The sequence below is a fragment of the Pseudophryne corroboree genome, chromosome 6 (genome assembly GCF_028390025.1).
Source record: "Pseudophryne corroboree isolate aPseCor3 chromosome 6, aPseCor3.hap2, whole genome shotgun sequence".
Lineage (NCBI taxonomy): Eukaryota > Metazoa > Chordata > Amphibia > Anura > Myobatrachidae > Pseudophryne > Pseudophryne corroboree.
In genome coordinates, this window is record NC_086449.1 from 322,361,064 (window position 1) to 322,381,229 (window position 20,166).

The window sequence follows — 20,166 nt, forward strand, 5'->3', positions numbered from 1 at the left end:
TGTTGCATCCTGGGAGTCTGAAAAGCTTTGATCGTTGGTGCCATTCCGAAGTCGCTACCTGATATCCCAAGGTATATCCTATAGATACTGTGGACTTAGGAGAAAAAGAGTTATCGACAGCATGTCTACCATAACTTCTTAATTTCTTGCTCAGGAATTGATACAAACTCGCAGATTAAGCATAACAATACATGGTGTGTAAGGCATGAGACGGGTTACTAGTATTGATTGCATCCACTGTCTTTGCCTTTACATCCAGTTTAGGATAATACACAGAAGCTACATGAAATGCCAGCGTCATTAGTAATTTAAATAAGATGCATACAGTATATAGTGAAAAAGTCTCTGGCAGGACATAGCGCAGTAAGTTGCAAAGTCCATGACATGCCAAATGGGGCAATTTGAGGATAGCTTTATTTACCAGTGAACACTAAATCATTAACATCAGTCATTATAATTGGTTTATATACAGGAATGTAACTGTTATTCAGTAACCTTAATCTCTAAAAAAAAAACAATGAATTGGTGTTAATTCAAAATAACAACTTTGTGTTGAAAAAAAACCTTCTGGTCTCTCATGTATTGCTCTGTCGCACAGCAGAGATAAGTGGATGTTTCACACAAATTCTATAAGAAATCGATAGAGAAATTGTTAAATGTTTATTCAAGTTGTGAATTTGTAATTAAGCTTTGATCTATCTACTGTATCATACTACAATTTTAATGTCTTCTGCAAAATGGCATTGTAAGTCATGGAATCCATTGGCTTATATCGCTTATTAGAGTCATCTAAGAAATACAGAGGATCTTTAATGGTGAGTGGGTTGAAGCCCTCTTTGACGAGTTCCACTTTACACTGCTTGTAGGTCCCTGTAACATCCATGGTGTCCTGTACATATAAGCAATATTTAATTATAGTCACACAACATCATCTTGAACAGGTGCTTCAAGTGTTCACAAGTATAGATATATTTAACATTATTAAAGTGATTTTAAAGTAAAATGAAGTAGAATGAGTAATAGTGCAGATCGCTGCCCAAGTTATAGAGCGAGTGGCACTATGCTGCAATGCAAAGAGAACTGTATCATCCTGTCATCTAATGATCGAGGCACCAAGCCTTCTGTCCTAAAATGCAATATATATTGGGACGGATTCATTAAGGATTGCAACTGTAAAGCTGCTGCAAGCTTTGCATTTGTAGTCCTTAGCAATGCAAATGCAAGAAGAGGTGCGTACCACCTTCTCCCTGCATTTGCGATGCGATTGCATATCCGATGAACATCGCGACCATCGGTCATGATGTTCATCTGCGACAGCAGGCTGAGTAAGCTTCAGCCTTGTCATCGCAGTGCAGCTTGTTGGGCCAGAAAACTGGGTCTCGCGACGCAGTCCTTGGCATCACCACTCCTGATTATCAGTATATATACACAGTCGAGTCACATTATTATGACCACCAGCTAATACCCAGAGTAACCGCCGTGTGCAGTATGGACAGCAGATAGACGTTCACTAAACTGTCATTTTAAATACGCGTCTGGTAGCCCCAGGTTTATTTTGATGGTGAGCTGCTCCACTATAGCGTGTCGGTCGGCCCTCACGCGTCTTCATAGCAGACGTTCACCTCTCACATCAATGGCACGTGGTGCTCTGCAGTTTCCACGTCGATCATTCGCAGTGGTGCGTTTGTCCAGATACATCTTCACCACAGCAGCACCCGAACAATTCACAAACTGCGCTGTTTCAGAAACACTGCCGCCCTTGGCCTGAAAGTTGATGATAATCCCTATTTGCAACTCTGATAAATCAGCCCTTTTATCCATGGCAGCAACGAGTGATATGTGTGCAGACGGCCAATCGCACACCTTTATATACCCACCAAGCCAGCGTAACACACGTGACATACTGGGCTGCTGACGTCAAATGTAGGCGGTGGTCATAATAAATGGGACTCGGACGTATGTATATAAGATATATATATATAAAAATTTGTGGGGGGGGGGGGGGGACGACAAATTATTGTCCATAATATTGATTTCAATAATTACATATAGAATCTGCTTACTTGAATTCTCACAAAATAAGGTCTTGCATATGCAGGTAAATAATCAGCTACTTGTTTGTACAATTTTTCCCCATCAAATGATTGTCCTTCCTTAAGTTTGATAGATACCATTCCAATCCTGCCTTCATGATCTAGAAAATAGAAAAGGTAAAAATTAAAGTAGTATAGATGTGTCCTCATAAATTATTGCTGCAGTCGTACCAGGTCCCGTGAGACTCCCCTCTCAGCGCCCCAGGTCCCGTGAGACTCTGCTAGTGTCGGACATCTCTTTTGCCGAAAATGCGTAGTAGTCATAACATGTGTTTAGGACTATTGACTAATTTGATATGTGACATATACGGGGCCGGCGCCACCACTAGGCAGCTTTAGCCAGCTGCCTATGAGCGCTGGCCACTGGAGGGCGACGCTGCCGATGAGAGAGTGCTTCGTTTATTCCCCTAGCTCAGCTGAGCAGGGATGCTGCATCGCTCAACTGTAATCAGCTCCTCTTTCACAATCCCCCCCCCCTCCGCGATGATACCCTGCATATTCCCGCCCAACACCATGACAGCACCCCCTCTCTCCCGCGATTGCATCCCACCCGCCCCCTTCCCGTGATTACATGCCGTCCGCCACCCCTCCCGCGATTACATCCCGCTCCCACGTGACCCACCCCCCTCCCCATGCTGGTAGCGGCGGGAGTGAGCCGGCAGCGGAGGGCGGAAAATGTTCACGGTGGAGCACATCAAGGAGGTGTTGCAGAGCCAACGGTGTGTGAGGCCGCGATCCGCACATGTCTGCCTCCGCTGCTGCTGCCTCCCCGGCTCTCCCAGATACCAGACTCCTTCTCAGCCTACATGGGCCGTGACTGTTTAATATCTCCAGCCAGGTGAGTGGTGTGGAAGGGATGGGGGTTGCAATTGTTAGTGCTACAGAGACTGGCTGTGTAACAGGGCCATTATGTCTGTCACATGTATAAGGACATTTTATTAATGTGGGGCATATGTGTAAGGGTCATTATGTCTCAGTGTTCGTAAATCCGTGATATAGCAGGTATTTTACCCAGATCGGAGGGCGGGGATTCACTTTTAAAAAATTAGCTGCAGCCAATTCCTGGTTGTAAATTGACGGCGCTTCCTGCCTGTAAAGAGTGGAGGTGGAGCCTTACCACTGACAGTCCTCTGGCGGTGCCCCCTCCCCCTCCTGGTCACATGCAGCAGCTTCCCAAGGGGCTGGGCAGAGAGTGAAGACAGCTCTGCGGCTGCTGTACGCTGTGCTGCGGGCGGCAGGTTAGCGCTGGTGGTAAGTGCTGTGGGGAAGGGTGAGCAGCCTAGGAGCGGGTGGCTGAACTTGGGTGGTTGCTTTCCTTGTGTGTTTACTAGGAGTGTCATGGGCTTGTAGCCCAACCTCAGTGGTTGTTTCAGCCATCAACCACTGAGGTCGGGCCACAAGCAGAAGTAGTGGGTGCACCACAGGTAGCAGCAGTGCCTGCACAATGCTTCATGTTGTATTCTCATAGATCCATAGCTTGGTCTAGTTGTGAGTGGGGCTGGGAATATCAGGGCAGCGCCACACTCACAACTAGACCAAGCTAAGGATCTATGAGAATACAACATGAAGCATTGTGCAGGCACTGCTGCTACCTGTGGTGCACCCGCTACTTCTGGGATCATCATGTCAAGCTGCCTAAAACATCTGCATCAGTCAAAAGCACTTATACAAGTGAGCGGAGCCAGGGCTACATGATATAAAGCTAGAAATGAGAAAACACTCCGGCATCCCAATCTCAGCACTGCCGACAAGGGTGCAGAGAGTACCCTAACCTCTTTCCGCTACCCCTAACCCTCCCACTCACAGCCTAACCCTAACCTCCCCCCAGTAGTTCTTAAACCTAACCCCCCCTTACCCACAGCCTAAACCTAACCCCCCCTTAGTGCCTTACCCTACCCCCCCCCCCCTCTCTGCAGCTTAACCCTAACCTCCCGTACCCTAACCCCCCTGTGTGTGCTTAAAGCTAACCCCCCCCGCACGCTAAACCTGTGGTGGCTGGTGGCAGTTCATACTTTCAGGATCCCGACTGTCTGGATATCGTAGTCGGAATCCTGATCTCCTCGGGATGCCGGCATTGGTTTTCTGGTGGCTGTCGGGATTCCGGCATCTGTATTACGGCTGCCGGGATCCTGAACGCATACCTCTGGTATGATAACAGCCCCGCCGCATTGTCACCCGCTCGCCCTCCTCCCGCAACACTTTTGTAGTGTCTAAATCCAGTCTGTGGCTCCTATCATAGCAGCACCATAAACCCATTAGATATATATATATATATATATATATATATTATTTAATAATGTGTTTAGAATAATTTATTGTCCTGATTTTTAATCATAATTGCCAAGTGCTTTACCTGGTGCAATGTGTATAACGGCGTGCTCTACCTGGTGCAATGTGTATAACTGCGTGCTCTACCTGGTGCAATGTGTATAACTGCGTGCTCTACCTGGTTTCAATGTGTATAACGGCGTGCTCTACCTGGTGCAATGTGTATAACTGCGTGCTCTACCTGGTGCAATGTGTATAACTGCGTGCTCTACCTGGTTTCAATGTGTATAACGGCGTGCTCTACCTGGTTTCAATGTGTATAATGGCGTGCTCTACCTGGTTTCAATGTGTATAACGGCGTGCTCTACCTGGTTTCAATGTGTATAATGGCGTGCTCTACCTGGTGCAATGTGTATAACGGCGTGCTCTACCTTGTGCAATGTGTATAACTGCGTGCTCTACCTGGTTTCAATGTGTATAACGGCGTGCTGTACTTGGTTTCAATGTGTATAACGGCGTGCTGTACCTGGTTTCAGTGTGTAAAACGGCGTGCTCTACCTGGTTTCAATGTGTATAACGGCGTGCTCTACCTTGTGCAATGTGTATAACGGCATGCTCTACCTGGTTTCAATGTGTATAACTGGGTGCTCTACCTGGTTTCAATGTGTATAACGGCGTGCTCTACCTGGTTTCAATGTGTATCATGGGCTGGAGAATGGGTACTGGTGTGTGCTTTTAGTCGCCGGGGGGTTACGAGCAGGCTGAAGTTTTGCCTAGGGTGACGAGAAACCTTGCACCGGCCCTGGACATATAGAAAGTACGGGGGAAATGTTAGCCAGCAGCTGTAAGGCAGGTGTGATGGCTCCCTTGAGCCGATATTGCACTGCTTACACGGACACCGCAGTGGGGAAGGACCCGGCTGAGGTGAGCCCGGACATCTCCGTGCACTTCCAATGCTGCACTGCTCACACTTCTGACCCACTGCTTAGCACGGTGTAAAGTCCGGTCACTCGTAACACCCGAATAGATTGCTGGAGAGACGGAGGAGGTCCATAGAATGGTGCATCCGGCTTTGGAGCTCAATTGCCGGTAATCTATGTGTGGCTCACTGCTTAAAGTCAATAGCCATTTACAGTACTAAGAACCGTTTCACTTAAACTTTTGACTCTACAAAGGTGACTATTATTGGGACTTATACGTTGATATTAGCCCTTTTAAGAATTCAGTGATTGATAAAGAACTTTCTGCTGTGGGGTACACTGGGCTCCACAAGGATAGACATAGGGGGTGTAGAGTAGGATCTTGATCCGAGGCACCAACAGGCTCAAAGCTTTGACCGTTTCCAGAATGCACAGCGCCGCCGCCTCTATAACCCTGCCTCCCTGCACAGGAGCTCAGTTTTGTAGTTGGTGCTGCAGTAAGCAGGCACATAACAGAGGGGCTGCTCCAGGCAGCCCTAAGAAGAGCTTTTTTTGAAGAAAAAAGTGAAAACTACAAGGGCAGCAGTGGTGGTAAATGTCAGAAGACATTCACTGCTGCAGCTCCAGCTCTCCCCAGCGGCGCTGTTCACTCCCGAGCCCTGGTTGCCGGGTAACTACTGCAGGAGGCTCCGGTTTTCTTCACAGTCAGGCACACACGACGGGGGCTCTCCGGGATCGCGTGGCCGAGCTTCGGGAGGTGGTAAGTGGGGGGCGGGCCGCACGCGCTGGCGGTGGACACTGTGGCAGTACAGGCGATCCCACTAGATCACCAGGGCATGGGTGCAGGTCAGGTTTTCTCTCTAAACCATTTTCAGTAGCCCACAGTACCCGGTGGTTTTGCCAGCAGGGGGATAAGGCTTAGACCTGAAGCCCCAGGGCGCCATTTCCCGCAAATGTTCCCGCCCTGGAGCTGCATATCTGTCTCTCCCTCACTCCCTGTCAGTGTCTGGGCGCCATTATCTCTTAGCTTCACTGTTCCTGGGACTGCTTGGGCAAATCCTCCTGTCTAAAGCCGCCTGGTTGTCAGTGCTGTGACTTTACATGACACTTAAGTATTCTACCTGCCTTTTCTCTGGCTGGGTCCACAGGATTATCCACAGGATAACATTGGGATATTGTCGAGCAACAGCGAAAATGGCACCAACAGGGTCATGAGCTTTCTGGCCTCCCAGGATGCATTGGGGCCTCCACTATATAGTCCCACCCACTGACTCGGTCAGATCAGTTTTTTGCTTGGTGCGGCAGGAAGCCGCATGGTCACAGGGCTGCTGTGAAAGCAGCCTTAAGTTTTCATTCATTTATTTTTACAGACTTACTGTTTTGGTTTTTGAGCGACTTCTCTTAACAGCGTCTTAAACGTATATTAGAAAGAGTCGCTCCAACAACTCCCCACCGGGTCGCAACAACGCTTACCTCCGCGGTACAGTACTGTCTCGACGGGCGTCTGTGTCGGATATTCTAGCAGGTCCAGCAGACGTAACCAGGCTGTGGCCGGAGCATGGGGAGACTGTGAGTCTATGGACTTCCTCTTACTAGAGGGGTCAGGACACAGCTACACTGATTTGGTGGAGACTAAAATGCGCCAAACATCTCGAGTGTGACAGCGCTACGCTCCGGGGATCATAGGCGCCAGGACTAGGTAGAGGCCACGATCCTGGGAGTTTAAGTCAACAGGGGGTTTCAGACGCTCTCCTGGCCGCCCCTCCTCCGAGTTCATGGCCAGTTCCCGCGTGTCTCTCGTTTCATGAACTGAATGACCTCACTTCCGGCTCAGACGCTACCACGAGGGTACTCTGTCGCAGCTTAGACGCTGCGGTTGTGTACACTGGATAAAAACCCGCCCAGACCGAGTCGCAGGCCTTTAGCGTCTGCATGCACGTGGAGTCGCTCAGCGTCCGTGTCCGTTGGTGAGCGTCCGTGTCCGATATCAGTTACCAAGAGCGGCAGTGTACACCAGTAGCGTCTGAATCCACTCAGCGTCTTACGAGCGTCTTTGCTTGGATATGGAAGTGTGGTGAGTCTCCCTGTATCCCGCTCTCTGGAGGCAGGGTATACAGTACTAAAAATTCTCTCTACTTCTTAGTATGCATTGTTAATTTTTTAGTACCTATTGCATATGAGACCTGTATATTACTGTGTTTTCTGCATGTTATGTTGAAATTAGAACCAGTTAAAACAGAAGTACAATTTTCCTACTTATGTTTAAGTTATTATGGAAGTTGTATTCTCATATGACAATGTCTAATGCTTTAACATGTGACTGACTGCTAGTATGTGTGCTGACTTTTCTGTGTAATGTCAGTCCTGTTCTGACCCTCAAATCAGGTGCACTGTGGTCAGATTGATTTCACCTCTATATACTGATTATAGGGTGTTTTTCAGTCACAAAATTGTGTAGTCAATATCAGATAAAATGTCTGTGAGCGGCAAAAGTGATGAGGAGAATTTGTCAAGCACTCCCATAGCCCTAACATGCTTATCTTGTAAGTCAGGGGTAATTGATATGAATCAATTGGTCACTTATGAGGGTTTGTGTGCAAACTGTTTCACTTTTCAGCGAAGTAAAAAACAGGAGTTAGTTCAACCTCCAGTAGAGCCACCATGGAATATGTTCGCAAAGACTCTGTCTTCAATAGCGGACAGGTTAGCTCCGGTAGCACCACCTCAAGGGTTAGGTTACACTATGAACCCATACATGCAGCTCCCTTCCTATGGTTTGGTTCCAGTAGCTTCTACAAGCAACCAAGGGGCAGGTAAGACTAAGACAGATACGTCTGTATGGCAGACTACACAAGATGATACATCGGATGATGATGCGGAAACAATAGATTCAACTCCGTATGATGATCAGTCGCAGAGCTTTAGTTCAGAAGATGTAGCTGAACTCATTAATGCAGTGAAGGCTGTGCTTTCTCTGGAAGAACCAGCCAAGACAGCGTTAAAAGCAAAAGCACCTGTATTCAAACGAACAAAGTCAGTGAAAGCTGAATTTCCAGCGTCAGATGAGTTGACGGAAATGATGGATGAGTCTTGGGCAGCGCCCAGTAAAAAGTATAAGATTCCTAAGAGATGGGATTCTTATTATCCATTTCCTGCTGGAGATTGTTCAAAGAGAGAAGTTCCTCCAAAAGTAGATGCACATGTTCTGCGACTCGTGCATAAATCTGCTTTACCACTGTCATCTACCTCTTTGAATGATGTCACAGACAGAAGGGTAGAGAGCCTATTGAAAAATATTTTTTCTCTTGTAGGTGCAGTGGTAAGACCTGCTATGGCTTCGGCCTGGGTAGCAAAGGCAATGGGCGAATGGATAGAGGAACTAGAGAATGACATTCCCTCTCCTACTAGGGAGCAAGAGGATCGTCTCTGCAGTTTAAGACAATCTGCCCAGTATTTAGAAGAAGCAGCTATTGATGTAGGCAGTGTTGCTTCTAAAGCTTCAGCCCTGGCAGTAGTCGCTCGCAGAGCAGTTTGGCTACGGACCTGGAAGGCAGATGCGGAGTCCAAGAAAGAATTGGAAGCATTGCCTTTCGTGGGTAATATATTATTTGGAAAACCTTTATCGGATATCCTAGAATCAGAGGCTGAATCGAAAAAGGTCAGATTTCCGGCTACCTATAACCCTAAGTCCAAGGGTTTAAAATTTCGCTCATTTCGCTGGCAAAGCAAAGCGAAAGCTAAAGAGGAGCCTAAACAACCCCAGTTTAAATCCAGGGGTAGGAAGCAGTGGGCTAGCAAAAAGCCAGCTTCCAAACCTGAACAGAAACCCTCAGCCTGAAGAGACGGGCCTCCGCCTGGAGGATTCCAGGGTTGGGGGCCGACTCCTGCAATTTGCACACATATGGCAACAGTCAACAACAGATGCCTGGGTGCAGAAGGTAGTATCTCAGGGGTATGGGTTCCCATTCAGGAGGCAGCCTCCTCAAAGATTTTTTTGCACCAGCCCGTCTCGTATAGAGTCGAAGGCCAATGCCCTGCAAGAAGCAGTCCAAAAATTACTGCAGTCAGGTGTGATTGTCCCAGTACCTCCATCACAAAAGGGACAGGGGTATTACTCCAATCTGTTTCTAATCCAGAAACCAAATGGGTCTTATCGACCAATTCTAAATCTGAAGATGTTGAACAACTACATATGGATCCCGAAGTTCCACATGGAGACGTTACGCTCCATAATGTTGGCTATGGAACCGGGAGACTACATGGTATCTCTGGATGTACGGGATGCTTACCTACATGTGCCCATAGCACTGTCACATCAGTGTTACCTCAGGTTTGCCATCCTCCAGGAACATTTCCAGTTCCAAGCTCTGCCTTTCGGGCTAGCTACAGCACCCAGGGTGTTTACCAAGATCATGGTGGTTATGGCAGCTTGTCTGCGCAAACAAGGGATAAGAATATTCTCATACCTAGACGACCTGTTAATCTTAGCACAGTCGCAAGATTTACTGTTGAGCCATCTCCAACAGACGATAGTTTGTTTACAGAGACACGGGTGGCTCATAAATTGGGAGAAGTCGTCCCTGAATCCGTCACAGCGGATGGTTCATTTGGGGGCCATACTGGATTCAGACATACAGAAAGTTCTCTTACCAGAGAAAAAAATAGTCAAGGTGCAGGTTATGGCTCAGGAAGCGTTGCAAGCCCAGACAATGTCAGTCCATGCAGCAATGCGACTGTTGGGTCTGATGGTATCAAGGTTCGACATGGTGGAATATGCGCAATTCCACTCCAGACCGTTGCAGCATCTCATTTTGACCAAATGGAACGGAAATCATCAAACGATAAAGAAACAGATGATAAAGATTCCAGTAAATGTAAAAAGGTCTCTAGCGTGGTGGCTACAGACAGACCATTTAAACAAGGGGAGACCCTTTTGGATAAAAGAGTGGCAAGTCCTGACGACAGATGCCAGCCTGCAAGGCTGGGGGGGCGGTACTCGGAAGCCTATGGTTCCAGGGAAAATGGACCGCAAGGGAAAGTCGCCTGCCGATAAATCTGTTTAGAAATAAGAGCCATTTACTTGGCCCTAGTTCAGGCAAAGGACAATCTACAAGGAAGACCAGTCCAGATCCGCTCAGACAATGCGACGGCAGTAGCATACCTCAATCATCAAGGAGGAACTCACAGCAAGAGTCTGATGGAGGAAGTAACTTCCATTCTAAAATGGGCAGAACTCCATCTCCCGGCATTGTCAGCAGTATTTGTCCCGGGTGTACTAAATTGGGAAGCGGATCTTCTCAGTCGGCACACCATTCAGGAAACTGAATGGGCACTACACCCAGAAGTGTTTCAGACACTGGTGAACAGATGGGGTCTACCGGAGATAGACCTTATGGCGTCTCGTCTAAACAACAAAGTTCCGAGGTACGGATCAAGAACAAGGGACCCAGGAGCGGTCCTGGTAGACGCACTGTCAGTAGAATGGAGGTTTCAGCTGGCATATCTGTTCCCTCCAATATCTCTGTTACCCAGAGTAGTGAGAAAGATAAAACAGGCAAAAGGAGCAATCATTCTAATAGCTCCAGCTTGGCCAAGAAGGCATTGGTACACAGATCTGTTGAGAATGTCCGTGGAAGCACCGATACTGCTCCCTCAATGTCCAGATCTATTAATGCAGGGTCCTTGTTGTCACAGTCGTCTGGACCGTCTATCTTTGACGGCGTGGCTGTTGAAACCTCTATCCTAGAGGCTAAAGGTTTTTCGATACAAGTAATCGAAACCATGCTTAGAGCAAGAAAGCCTTCGGCTCGTGTGTATCATAGAATATGGCAAGCCTATATTCACTGGTGTACTGGAAAAAATTACTATCCGAGATCTTTTAAAGTAGCTAGGATTTTGGATTTCCTTCAAGCAGGATTGGATAAAGGGTTGAAGATTGCTTCCTTGAGGGTGCAAGTCTCAGCGTTGACTGTATGGTTTCAGCAGAAGATTGCTGACCTACAGGATGTACATACGTTTTTCCAAGGAGTAGTACATATTCAACCTCCATTTGTTCCTCCTGCAGCTCCCTGGGATTTGAATTTAGTTCTAAAATTTCTCCAGGGTCCTTTGTTTGAACCACTTGAGAGAGCAGATCTTAAGTGGTTAACGGTTAAAGTTCTTTTTTTACTGGCAATGGCGTCGGCCAGAAGAGTGTCAGATTTAGGAGCATTATCTTGTAAGTCTCCTTTCCTAAATTTTTTTCCAGACAGAGCAGTTCTCAGAACGAGATCTAGTTATCTTCCAAAGGTGATATCAAAGTTTCACCTGAATGAAGAGATTGTAGTCCCAGCTTTTCAGGTATCGGGACTATCTGCGGGAGAAGCGTCGCTGGACATGGTCCGGGCTTTAAAAATCTACATAGATTGTACTAGTGCCATCAGGAAAACAGATTCTCTCTTCATCCTCTACGGATTCCATAGAAGAGGATGGCCTGCTAGTAAACAGACGCTGGCGAGATGGCTCCGAATGGTAATATCAGAAGCTTATTCTCATGCAGCTCTCCCTATTCCGGCTAATGTCTCTGCACACTCTACACGTAAGGTAGGTCCTTCTTGGGCAGCACAACAGGGTGCTTCAGCAGAACAGATATGTAGGGCAGCCACTTGGTCTTCCATAAACACATTCATCAGACATTATGCTTTGGATACTTTTGCCTCTCATGACGCAGACTTCGGGCGAAAGGTCCTCCTGTGCAATCAGGAGTGTCCCCACCACTAAAATGGCTTTGGGAATCCCAATGTTATCCTGTGGATAATCCTGTGGACCCAGCCAGAGAAATGAACGTTATGGTAAGAACTTACCGTTGATAACGTGATTTCTCTTATGTCCACAGGTATCCACAGGGATCCCACCCTGACGCACCTGATTTGAGGATCTAGACAATCACTAAACCTCTTCCGTCTTGTATGGAAGGGTGTGCATGTGTGTTCTTATCGCCAGTACAGGTCTCTACCTAATGTTCCTGCCTAAAATCGCTGTGGAAAGAACTGATCTGACTGAGTCAGTGGGCGGGACTATATAGTGGAGGCCCCAATGCATCCTGGGAGGCCAGAAAGCTCGTGACCGTGTTGGTGCCATTTTCGCTGTCGCTCGACAATATCCCAATGTTATCCTGTGGATACCTGTGGACATAAGAGAAATCACGTTATCAACGGTAAGTTCTTACCATAACGTTCATTTTAGACAGTGCTAGTTAAGAAAGAGTGCATTTAGTCAGGGTTTTCTAGTACAATTACCCTGTGATATAACACTGCACAGTAAGAACTGTATGTATATCTATTGACTACATAGCTATATATATATATATATATATATATATATATATATATATATATATAGGAACAGTTGGTAGGTGCAGCACTCCAGTCATAAGAAATTCACGTACATTCAAGTGGATTTGCACGTGAATTTCTTCTGACTGGAGTGCCGCTCCTACCAACTGTTCCTATCTTATCCTGTGAGGGCAACCAGCAAAGCAACAAGTCAGCTACAATGTGGAGTGCCGGTAACACGTGTGTGTGTGTGTGTGTGTGTGTGTGTGTGTGTGTATATATATATATATATATATATATATATATATATATATATATATATATATATATAATACAGTATTTCTCCACATAACAGTGGAAAAAGATAGCACTCTCCAGACTTGCGTGATATGATGTAAATAGTAGTCATTTATTCAAAAGCTTGGTAAGCTTGTAACTTCATGTCACAGAAAAGTATATATACACAGAAAGGGCTCACCAACGTTTCGGTCCTATGCTCGGACCTTTCTCAAGGTATACGCCAGTCAATATACAGTCATGGCATCAGTAGCATCATCATCAGCATTAGAAAGGAACCAGGACCTGCATAGAGCCTCCCAGGCCCCCTATATATACCTGTATGCTAATGAATGGGTAAAACATGTGTAGCTGCGGCCGGACGCATCACTTCCGGTACAACCGGAAGTCGCGTGCCATCTGAAGCCGCGCTATGTGAAATCAGGAAAGCGGGACATCAGTACATAGCACCCGCGCGTCAGCCATGTGTGGCAGTGTTAGACATGCCCCTGGGACCCGCCGCGGTCAGCCGCACGTATCCACGGCTGTACCGCTGGTAACTATGGCAACCCGTGGTGCCGCTATGTCACTTCCGGTTAGGACCACGCTCGTATCGCTTTGCGTTTCAAGTAGTCACTTGTAGGCGATGGCAGGAGGCGGGGCCGAATGCTACGTCTGGCACACAGTGAAACGAGCAAAATAGTCAATCCACTAAATCAAGGAGTGATGGTAGGTATATCGGGGACCTGGGTAAACACATAGCAAAAATGCACATAGGTCAAATTTAACATACATTGTGGTGTGCGCTACGCGCGTCACACCAAGTTAAGACAGTAGTACTGATGAATACCATACATACAAATGAAATAAATACATATGAATAAACAATGCCCTGTGCGATCAATCGCTGTAGGGGTATATATAAATAGATGGGCTATATATCCTCAGAAAAGAGGGGGAGTGCCCACTGGGATCAGGTCAGCTGTGTTCACAAAACATCGATAGAGTCACCCTATACCCCCCTCTGGCCAAATACTGGAAAACAGCTGAGACATATACCGTGGTAGAAAGTGACAGGTGCAGTAGGCAATCCAACCCGCTAAACAATAGTGTACCAATAGGGACTCTAGTGTAGACAACAGGTCTAATTAACGCAATAAGGACAGTGCTGTAAGAAATCCAGAGAATGTATACATCTATTATATGTTATAATACAATAGCGAGCCGGCATTGTCCACAAAGGGGAGTGCCGACACGGGCTAAGTCACAAATAGGTCCAATGAGGTACCAGTCATAGTTGGCCTGTGTCGGGTTGCCAATAGGGGGATGCGGGTGAGGACGAAACGTCCACACGACTACCCGAGAAATATCGAGAGAGGATTATTCTCATTCATCCCTCTGGGGGCGATAGTGTCTAGTCAGTGGATCCAATAGCTTTCCCTCCTTTTCAATGCCAGGGTGCGGTCTCCTCCTCGGACGGGTGGTGGTACCCAGTCGATCAGCTTACACCTGAGGTTAGATACCTGGTGTTGATGTGCCAAGCCGTTACCTGTGTCGGGTGAGAGTGTGGGACTTCCCGTGTATGTATGTATATATATATATATATATATATATATATATATATATATATATATATATATATATATAATACTAGTCCAGTGCAGTATTATTGTTAGTAATAACCTCTGCATTGTACAAACTGTGACGATCTGTGTGTGCATTTGATAGCTGAGTGGTGTCCATTTCGTGTCTTTCACTCAACTTGCTATCCCTAGATTCTATAACCTGAAGGGGCTTGGTACGTCAGGTTTTATATTGATATTTTCACAAAGATATACTGTATTGCATATTTTTCTCTGTGATTTAGTCACCATGGGGTATATGCAATTGCGGTCGAATTCCCGAAAATGTCGAAAAACGGGACATTTTCACCCAAAAAAAAAATTCGACAATGCAATTCAGTACTTTTCGCCAAAAAAACGGACTTTCCAAATTCGACTTTTTGAAATTCGACATTTGTTAAATTCGACATTTCTGCAATGGTACAAATGCGGCAATTCGACAAAAGTATATTCAATTGAAGATTGTAAATTCGACAACAGTGCTTTTAGTCAGTAAATTCGTAATTTTCAATCCGCCACACTTTGCTGGCGGAATCCAATAAAAATTTTTAAAAACATGTTTTTTGTTTTTGTTTTTTTTAAATTGGTAATAGCATATCTATTTATATTAGAAGGGATTAGGTACTTGGTTTGTCTATTTTGGAGGCACAAGTATTATTTATATATTTAAAAAAAAAATTTTTTTTAATGCAATGGTAAAAATCTGGAAAAAAAAATGCGTGGGGTCCCCCCTCCTAAGCATAACCAGCCTCGGGCTCTTCGAGCCGGTCCTGGTTCTAAAAATCCGGGGGAAAAACTGACATGGGATCCCCCGTATTTTTAAAACCAGCACCGGGCTCTGCGCCTGGTGCTGGTGCAAAAAATACGGGGGACAAAAAGCGTAGGGGTCCCCCGTATTTTTTACACCAGCATCGGGCTCCACTAGCTGGGTAGATAATGCCACAGCCGGGGGTCACTTTTATACAGCGCCCTGCGGCCGTGGCATTAAATACGCAACTAGTCACCCCTGGCCGGGGTACCCTGGAGGAGTGGGGACCCCTTCAATCAAGGGGTCCCCCTCTCCAGCCACCCAAGGGCCAGGGGTGAAGCCCGAGGCTGTCCCCCCCCCCATCCAAGGGCTGCGGATGGGGGGCTGATAGCCTTTGGAAAAATGAAAGAATATTGTTTTCTCCAGTAGTACTACAAGTCCCAGCAAGCCTCCCCCGCAAGCTGGTACTTGGAGAACCACAAGTACCAGCATGCGGGAGAAAAACGGGCCCGCTGGTACCTGTAGTTCTACTGGAAAAAAATACCCAAATAAAAACAGGACACGCACACCGTGAGAGTAAAACTTTATTTCACAAAAGAAGATGCTGGCTCGCTATCCCCTCGCACCAGAGCTGTCTAAGAATTGGGAAACGCCTCCTCCAGTAGACTCACATGTGGCTAGGATGGTGGTTTCCTCAGCTCTACCTGTCACTACCGTCACGTCTCTAAAAGAGCCTACGGCTAAACGTGTGGAGGGTTGTCTGAAAGCGATTTACACCCTCACGGGTGCTGCACAAAGGCCCACTATTGCAGCAACATGGGCTGCAGAGGCTATTGAAGCATGGGCCTTGGAGTTAGAAGCTGAAATCTCTTCTGACCATGCTAGACAATGTTTGTCATATATTGTCACAGCTTCTCGCTATATTAAAGAGGCGGCTTCTGATGCCGGTATCCTAGCAGCCAAGGCCTCTACTATATCAGTCCTGGCTCGCCTGATATTGTGGCTGAGATCTTGGTCTGTGGATCTGGACTCTAGAAAAACCCTGGAGGTACTCCCTTTCAATGGAGATATTCTGTTTGGGGAGGACTTAAATAAGATAGTGGCTGACTTGGCTACTGCCAAAACTGCCTGTCTTCCAAGTACCGCTCCTTCTGTGTCGAAGGCTATAGGTACTTCCTTTCACCCCTTTCGTCCTTCAGGTAAAGCAAAAGGTCAGGCGTACAACAAGCAGGCCCATACTTCCAAACCTGGTAAGCCAAAGCCCAAAAGAGCTTGTGCGGGCCGTCAGCCAGCTTCCCAGGGCGATAAGCCTGCCGCATGACGGGGCGGGCCTCCCCCTGGGGGATCCCAGGGTGGGGGGCCGGCTTCTAGGGTATACCCAGGAATGGTTGAAGACCACTTCAGATGCCTGGGTACGGGAAGTCGTCACTCGAGGTTACGCCATAGCCTTCAAAAACCGACCCCCTCATCGATTTTGCCGGACAGACGTCCCGTTGGACCATACAAAGACAAACACTCTACTTTCGGTGATACAGACCCTCCTGGATACAGGAGTCGTAGTACAGGTGCCTCTTGCGCAGAGGGGCCGAGGGTACTATTCTCCGCTGTTTCTAGTCCCGAAACCGAATGGTTCCTCCCGGCCCATTCTCAACCTCAAGGCATTGAACAGGTTTTTGAAGGTTTCCAAGTTCCGTATGGAAACCCTTCGCTCTATAGATCTGGCCTTGGAACCTGGGGACTACATGGTCTTCCTGTATATACAGGATGCTTACCTGCATATTCCTATAGCAGCGTCACATCAGCAATACCTGAGATTTGCGATTGGCAACTGCCATTACCAGTTTCGGGCGTTACCTTTTGGTTTAACAACGGCTCCGCGAGTCTTTACAAAAGTCATGGCGGTGATGACGGTGGTACTCCGCCGTCAAGGGGTTAGGATACTGCCGTATCTAGACGACTTGTTAATCCTGGCAAATTCCCCAGAACTTCTCTTACGTCATCTGGATATGACGGTCTGGTTTCTACAAGCCCACGGGTGGCTGGCTCATCAACTGGAAGAAATCCTCCCTGATCCCTGTTTAGAGCATGGTGCATCTGGGAGCGCTATTGGACACTCACAACCAGAGGTTGTTCTTGTGTCAGGAGAAAGTCCTGAAGCTTCAGGACAGGATTCGTTGCTTCCTTTCTCGTCCGCAAGTGTCGATTAAATTCGGCGATGCAGGTGCTGGGCCTCATGGTGTCAGCATTCAACATGGTGGAGTATGCTCAATTCCATTCTCGCCCCCTCCAGAGGCTGATTCTAGCCAAGTGGGACAGCCTGCCTCACCTGATCAGGTCTCAAATGATCTCATTGACTCCGGAGGTCCGTCTGTTGCTGCTCTGGTGGCTCCAGGACCAACAATTGTGCAGGGGCCGTCCCTTCTGGATATCCAACTGGGTCCTGTTGACGACAGATGCCAGTCTAAGAGGTTGGGGCGCGGTGCTGGAGCAACACTCCCTTCAGGGTCGGTGGACCAAGGAGGAGTCCCTCCTCTCAATCAACATTCTGGAATTGCGGGCGGTCTTCAATGCATTGAACCTAGCCCAGCATTTAATTCAGAACCGTCCTGTTCAAGTGCAGTCGGACAACGCCACCACAGTGGCTTACATAAATCATCAAGGCGGCACTCGAAGCCGTCTGGCAATGAAGGAAGTCTCATGGATTCTACATTGGGCAGAACGCCATCTACTGGCCATGTCGGCAATATTCGTTCCGGGAGTCCTGAATTGGGAAGCAGACTTTCTCAGTCGTCAGGACGTACATGCCGGCGAGTGGGGCCTCCATCCAGAAGTGTTTCAACTCCTCGTGGAAAAGTGGGGCCTTCCAGACGTGGATCTGATGGCGTCGCGACACAATCACAAGGCTCCGGTCTTCGGAGCATGGACAAGGGATCCTCAAGCAGCATTCGTGGATGCGTTGGCGGTACCGTGGAGGTTTTGGCTGCCGTACGAGTTCCCTCCGGTGTCACTCCTGCCCAGGGTAATTCGGAAGTTCAAGCAAGAAAAAGGAAATCTGCTTCTCATAGCCAAATGGCACTAGTTTTCAGACCTGCAAGGCCTATCGTCAGAGCGTCCAATTCTACTTCCACAACGCCCAGACCTCCTCGTTCAGGGCCCCTGTGTCTACCAGGACCTGGCCCGGCTGTCTTTGACGGCGTGGCTCTTGAAGCTTCCGTCTTAAGGGCTAAGGGGTTTTCTGAGGCGGTCATTCAAACTATGTTGCGGGCCCGGAAACTGGCTTTGGCCCGGATTTACTATAGGGTCTGGCATTCTTACTTTGTTTGGTGCGCATCTAACGATTATGACGCTTCCAAATTTAGTATAGCCAAGTTGTTGGCTTTTCTTCAGCAGGGCCTGGACTTAGGCCTGCGTCTGGCCTCCCTCAAGGTTCAAATATCTGCCTTGTCGGTGTGGTTTCAGAGAAAGATTGTGACCTTACCTGATGTGCATAACTTTACTCAGGGTGTGTTGCGTATCCAACCTCCCTATGTCCCGCTTGTGGCTCCTTGGGACTTGTCGGTGGTTTTGGAGGCGCTACAAGAGTCTCCTTTTGAACCTCTTGGTTCAGCTGATCTTAAGTGGCTTTCCCTTAAGGTGGTGTTTCTGCTGGCTATTGCTTCAGCTAGAAGAGTGTCTGATTTGGGTGCCTTGTTCTGTAGTTCCCCATATCTGATATTTCACCGTGACCGGGCGGTTCTTAGGACTCGTCCCGGATATTTACCTAAGGTGGTTTCCTCGTTCCACTTAACCAGGAGATTGTAGTTCCGGCACTTGTTTCTCCTGATCTGTCTCCCAAAGAGAGGTCTTTGGATGTGGTACGGGCTCTCCATATCTATGTGAAGAGAACTGCTTCTATTAGGAAATCTGATTTTCTCTTTGTACTGTTTGGATTTCACAAACGGGGCTGGCCTGCTCACAAGCAAACGTTGGCCAGATGGATTAGAATGGTGATTGCACATGCTTATGTGAGGGCTGGTCTGTCGGCTCCTGCTCACATTACGGCCCATTCTACTCGGTCTGTTGGACCTTCTTGGGCTGCCCGCCGTGGTGCGACCCTTGAACAATTGTGCAAGGCGGCTACGTGGTCCTCAGTGAACACGTTCATAAGGTTCTATGCCTTCGATGCTGCCACTACCCAGGATGCTTCCTTTGGACGCCGGGTTCTTGTGCCCGCTACAGTGCGTCCCCTCCCATAAGGAACTGCTTTAGGACATCCCCAATGTCTATCCTTGTGGAGCCCAGTGTACCCCGCAGCAGAAAACGAGATTTATGGTAAGAACTTACCTTTGTTAAATCTCTTTCTGCGAGGTACACTGGGCTCCACAAGGTGCCCACCCTGACGCACTTAGCTTCTTTGGGTTGGTATGGCATTAGCCGCTGACACTTCTCTTGTCGTGTGAGTGTGGTGTATGTGGCTACTAATCGTTGTCGTCTCTTTTCCTGCTACTGCATTGGGCTGGTTAACTAAAACTGAGCTCCTGTGCAGGGAGGCGGGGTTATAGAGGAGGCGGCGCTGTGCATTCTGGGAACAGTCAAAGCTTTGAGCCTGTTGGTGCCTCGGATCAAGATCCTACTTTACACCCCCAATGTCTATCCTTGTGGAGCCCAGTGTACCTCGCAGAAAGAGATTTAACAAAGGTAAGTTCTTACCATAAATCTCATTTTCTCATACGTCCTAGAGCAGGGGTGGGGAACCTTTTTGCTACCAAGGGCCATTTGGATATTTATAAAATCCTTCGGGGGCCATACAAAAATTATCAACTTAAAAATTAGCCTGCCCCAGTCAGTAGTTATGCCTCCAGTCTCTTGTTATGCCTCCAGTCTCTTGTTATGCCCCCAGTCTCTTGTTATGCCCGATTAGATTTGCCCCCAGTCAGTTGTTATGCC

At 47.5% G+C, this 20,166-nt stretch overlaps 1 protein-coding gene across 1 annotated transcript in view; it reads right to left on the reverse strand.

Annotated features, from left to right (window-relative positions):
* Nucleotides 1-647: 647 nt before the first annotated feature.
* The window catches only part of LOC134932158 (long-chain fatty acid transport protein 2-like), a 226,555-nt gene continuing 207,036 nt past the window's right edge, over nt 648-20,166 (reverse strand). The window contains exons 10-11 of the mRNA XM_063926305.1: nt 2,064-2,194; nt 648-889 (exon numbers count right to left, since the gene is read on the reverse strand). Coding sequence (XP_063782375.1) covers nt 713-889; nt 2,064-2,194 — 308 coding nt within the window. The 3' untranslated portion in view covers nt 648-712. The remainder of the gene's footprint in view (nt 890-2,063; nt 2,195-20,166) is intronic.